This window comes from Temnothorax curvispinosus, unplaced genomic scaffold, assembly GCF_003070985.1.
Source record: "Temnothorax curvispinosus isolate PA1 unplaced genomic scaffold, ASM307098v1 QBEX01016584.1, whole genome shotgun sequence".
In the NCBI taxonomy this organism is placed as follows: Eukaryota; Metazoa; Arthropoda; class Insecta; order Hymenoptera; family Formicidae; genus Temnothorax; species Temnothorax curvispinosus.
The window spans coordinates 468,848-473,461 of NW_020226364.1; the positions used below are offsets into that span (position 1 = coordinate 468,848).

General features: G+C 37.1%; 2 protein-coding genes across 4 annotated transcripts in view; one reads left to right on the forward strand and one right to left on the reverse strand.

The window, feature by feature from the left end:
* Positions 1-1,968: 1,968 nt before the first annotated feature.
* On the reverse strand, positions 1,969-4,023 carry LOC112466821 (NADH dehydrogenase (ubiquinone) complex I, assembly factor 6). Of its 3 annotated transcripts, none has more exons than XM_025035145.1 (4): positions 3,722-4,023; positions 3,137-3,359; positions 2,665-3,060; positions 1,969-2,508 (listed from the first exon to the last, which is right to left on the reverse strand). In XM_025035145.1, exons 1-4 carry the CDS (start codon positions 3,832-3,834, stop codon positions 2,329-2,331), a joined length of 912 nt encoding a protein of 303 aa, XP_024890913.1. In that variant the 5' UTR covers positions 3,835-4,023; the 3' UTR covers positions 1,969-2,328. The 3 variants fall into 3 exon arrangements, with proteins under 3 accessions (XP_024890913.1, XP_024890914.1, XP_024890912.1); XM_025035146.1 differs by having other exon boundaries at positions 3,645-3,815; XM_025035144.1 differs by having other exon boundaries at positions 3,137-3,815.
* A 35-nt stretch (positions 4,024-4,058) lies between these two features.
* LOC112466833 (probable NADH dehydrogenase [ubiquinone] 1 alpha subcomplex subunit 12) overlaps positions 4,059-4,614 on the forward strand; it is a 644-nt gene continuing 88 nt past the window's right edge. The window contains exons 1-2 of the mRNA XM_025035162.1: positions 4,059-4,237; positions 4,457-4,592. Coding sequence (XP_024890930.1) covers positions 4,143-4,237; positions 4,457-4,592 — 231 coding nt within the window. The 5' untranslated portion in view covers positions 4,059-4,142. The remainder of the gene's footprint in view (positions 4,238-4,456; positions 4,593-4,614) is intronic.

The window sequence follows — 4,614 nt, forward strand, 5'->3', positions numbered from 1 at the left end:
GAATCATGAAAAAATATTGAAAATTTAAAAAATTATAGCTAAAAAACGTCTGCTAAAAAAGACGAAAATAATTATAATCGCTATAATTTTGTTAATTTTCAATATTTTTTCATGATTCTGCTTCAGACGATAGCCACACTCAAGTAGATTAAGAATCCTATTGCTTGTTTGTTTCAGATAACTACAACAGCTGCAATCGTGGTCACCGTTTTTTCGCAACGTTCCAAAAAATGGCTGGCACGAGCTTTAATAACAGATATAAAATTTTGAAAAAATTGGTATGCACTCTTGAAATATAGTAAAATATGTGGGAAAGTGGGAAAGGTTGTTCATCAATTGGCTTTGTCGTTTTCCTTTTAAAAATCATTTATTTTAGGCCCTGTCACACTAGGGAAGCCCCTTAAGTAAATCAGAATAATTTTATAATAATTTTAGCGCAATAATTTTATGTCCCTAAATAAAAATTGTTATAAATATTGGACCAACAACTCTTTTCATTAAAATATAAGGTACTAAGAGCAACTTTGATCAAATTTCTATTAAATTAATTGGTGATCAATTGCTTATATCAGTAGAATTGTTTATAGCAAGATTTCTCACCATATAATTAATAACTTATCAAAACACCGCAGATAAGACACTACCGGATAAGACAATTAGATCAATCGGAGTTTGTTTGTAAAAGTCATTCTAAGCATGATAAAAAGACCTGTATTTTTATATCATGATTCTAAGAATGACTTCATGAATACGAAATATTTTAAGTAGAATTATAAATATACGCACAAGTGTATACAAATATATATTCACCTTATCAAAGCCTACGGATTCTAATCTCTTTCCAAGAACTTCCCCGACACCAGCGAGCTCAGTCACAGGCTTATCCCCCATCGGCTCGGCCACGAAGTTCCTGTGCTTCTGCGATGTACTCATTTTGATCTGTAAAAACGACAACTTTCATTTTCCAATCCGTCATTAAGCGAAGCGTTCAGTCTGCGTTAAGCAAGAAACCACTTTACCAATTCATCACTAATTGCACTGTTGCTTCATAACCTTAAAGCCAACGAAGTATCTGTTGTTTAACGTAATTTATGAAAACATTTCGCACAAAACTCGCCGGGAACAAACGAAATAAGTTGGAAAAGTGGGCAACAAACAATGGGCAAGCTTAACAATCAGAAATATAAAAACAAATTAAGACACGAATGACCCATTACCTGTGAGATTCTTCCTCGATTGTATATATCGCGACCGTCGCGGGGCGAACCAAGTTTTGAGAGTGCCGAATTCAGAATACTTCGAACGCCGCTTCGTGCAGATAAGACGCAATCTAATCTACCGGAAATTATTCACAAATTTTTAATGTAATCGAAAACCGCTTCTTCCTCAATTCCACAGTATATAGATAAGACCAAGCGTCTCTCTGCTTACGCTGTGTCAACAGATTTGTCTTAACTCGTGTTTGTCGTTGATTCAAATTCCTACATTCCTAAAATTTCCTGCACTTGAAACGAGATAAATATACATTGCACGTTGGAGAAAGAGAAAGCGAAGATTCTAGATTCTATAAGTGCAAAAAGTGCAGGAAACACGAACAGATCTTAGCCTTCATCGAACGTGGAATAGATATATCGAGTAGAGCGGAATATCAATTTTTTTTTTGACTCGTCACGTGGACGGACGTGGTCGCGCGGCGCTACTGAAAAAGCCAAAACTCGACCGTAATTTTTATTCTACATTTTTAGCGTTTCCACAGTCAAAATTATATCTGTAAAAATGAAACCTGTGCTTATTCTTGCAGATAGAAATTGTAATACACGTATAAACTTCGTTTATTACCGCAGAAAAAAAGACAAAACGAGAAGTTAACCAGGATGCGATATTTGAAAAGAAAATTTTTTGCGATCTGAAATTTTTCAAAGCAACTTATTGTTAGACAGAGGCAGGATTATAAATGAATAAAACACATTAAACGATATCTCAAACTTTAATCACTAAGGGCGACTTCAATCAAACTCCCATTAACTTAATTATGGCAATTAATTTCAATCGGCAGAATTGCTTAAAACAATTTCTAACTGTGTATAGTTGGTTGTCAATCCAATCTTTTGTTTCACTTCAAAAAACAAAAATTTAATAACTATGTTAATAAAATAGTGCGAGTATTCTATAATTCTTAACAGGGCTAGAATAAAATAAACTTTTTTATTGTTTAATGAAAAGAAAGATTAAATTAAGGACAACGAAAATTATACAGTTAGAAATCTTGCAGCAATATTCTGCAATCAATCATTTAATTACATTAATCGGAGTTTGGTCAAAGTCACCCTAAGACCATATTTTTCTCCACAGTAACTGTAACGGGAGAATGCCGTTTCTTTTCTGTAGCGTTGGATGGAAAACGTCGAAATCTGCTTTCCTTAGTTTCTCTAAATAATTCTCCACACAGACTGTCGGTAGAAATATCACGTTGAGATCTTTCCCTGCCTTCTTTTTAAGCGACGTCGCCTAAAACGAAAGAAAGGTAATGTCGTGTAAGTCGAGAACTTTTCCAACTTTTTCAGCTAGATGCGAAAAGTATAAAACATGCAGACTACAAGCCGAGGATACAGATTGACTTGTTACTAGTCAAACCCCAGACAAGAATGCTATTATCTATTGTACCACTTTCAGATGCTGCTTAGCGCAAGACGCGACTTCGAGTACAGCGTCTTGAAATCCAGCGCTCGACTGTCCCTGAAAGATGGACTCGGAGGAAACGCCGTTTTTCAGCAGAATATCCTGCGGCAATACCATTACTCGTTTCCGGGCGTTATACGGCACAGAACGTATCAAGGTGACCAGGCCGTACGCCCTGCCGAAGTGGCTGGCCGCGTGATCGGCGTTGACGCTCGCCGTGCCCTGTGCTTCTAATAACAAATAATAGATCGACGATGTGGTATAGTCGCAATACCTCTCGAGCGACTCCAGGTCCACGAATATCGAGCCGTTTAGTTTGTTCAAGCGAGCGTCAATCAAGCGCTTGAAATAGCGTTTAGATAGCTTGTGCCGTTGAAGGATCTGCAAGATGCGGAAGACCTCTGATATCCAGCAACAGTCATGCAAATGCGTATCGCAATGCGTTCTGTTCATCTACCCTGTGTAACTCCAACGCCACGGGACTCCTCGGCGGATTATCGTTATAAATTCCGTTCAGGGCGTCTGTCCAAAACTGTAATCGCATAGCGCCTATCCTACTGTCCCTTACTTGATCCTCCACTTGTGCCACTTCGACATTAAATGCTCGTACAGCAAACGCTGTTGATTTAATACCACGTGGAAGCAATAGCGTGCACAGAAAGTTCTCATAATCGTTGTTCCTAGAAAGACAATATGTGTAAGCACAACTTTGAGTGAATCTTGTTGGAGTACCTTTCCCTAATACAATTCCACAAATTTTTAGCACAATTACTCTGATGTATTCTGCAAGAAATTTTTGTTTTATTCCACAGAAATGTAGAAGGTGCATTTAATTCCATCTCCATTCCTCAGGAAATTTTGAAAAACCTAAATTTATTTGGATATGTCAACGCAACGTTATAATATCTGGGATATACCAACAATATTATATCACATACTGGTTGTAAGAATATTGTAATATGTACTTATATGATATAAATATGATTGTACAATTCTTGTTTATATTTGTGCAGCTCCGGTTTATCATAGCGAAGGCAAGTACCTAACCAGCTGCAAACAATACTCGGTCGGAGTTTGTTTTTGCCTCGCACCACTCGTGTTCATACGTCGCAACTGCGATCGCACATTTTGCTCGATAATCGACAGTTTATTCATCCTTTTTAGTCTAAAAATTTGTACTAAATCTAGCGATGTAAATAATCGCACGACGGGAATGACATCGAATAATAAAATTGTCTGTCGTGACGTAATATTTCGTTGCAATTCGCTACAATTTTAAATAAAAACATTCGAGGTAACCTATAAACCATGTTCAAAATAATCAAGATTACTAGAGAGCACGCTTGACAACAAAATTACTCCAATATATTTTCTTGAAGTTCCTAGATTTAAATATTGGCGACACTACCGGATTGACCTTGCCTAACTTCACGCTTTACTCCACTTTACTCGCAGAAGTAAACATGGCAAAGTTATTAGGGTTGGATAAAGTCGCAACGTTATTCCGCACGGTACGCGACCACGGTGGTATTATCGGCTCCATCAAAACATTGTTCAGGTTGTTATGCAGTCATACGGTTATATTAACGATACAGCGAATGTTTCAAAATATTACGGCTTTTCACTACTGCCAGCATTGTGTAACTCGGCTCTGCATTTGCTCCTTGAGCTTGTAACTTGTTCAAACTTTACTGTCATCGTGCTTTTGCATAAAGTATTTTGCAGCGTGTCAATTTGATCTCGCAAGTAACATTGTCAATACAAACTGATTTGACAGGGTGGATGAGCTGAAGAGCGGTACCCTGGTTGGAGAAGACAAATATGGAAATCGATATTACGAAAATAATATGTACTTCGTAGGTGAGTTATTAAGTACACTAGTATGGCATTGTAAAAGCAACTCGATGTCACATGTATATAGACACTCATATTCAT

What these genes read in the sequence shown, in the direction of transcription:
- LOC112466821 (XM_025035144.1), bottom strand. Translation starts at nt 3,508, where the DNA reads ATGCACCTTCTACATTTCTGTGGAATAAAACAAAAATTTCTTGCAGAA. An exon ending in TGGCGTTGGAGTTACACAGG is followed by an intron (nt 3,061 to 3,136) that starts GTAGATGAACAG and finishes CGCATCTTGCAG; the next exon opens with ATCCTTCAACGGCACAAGCT. An exon ending in CTAAGCAGCATCTGAAAGTG is followed by an intron (nt 2,509 to 2,664) that starts GTACAATAGATA and finishes CTTTCGTTTTAG; the next exon opens with GCGACGTCGCTTAAAAAGAA.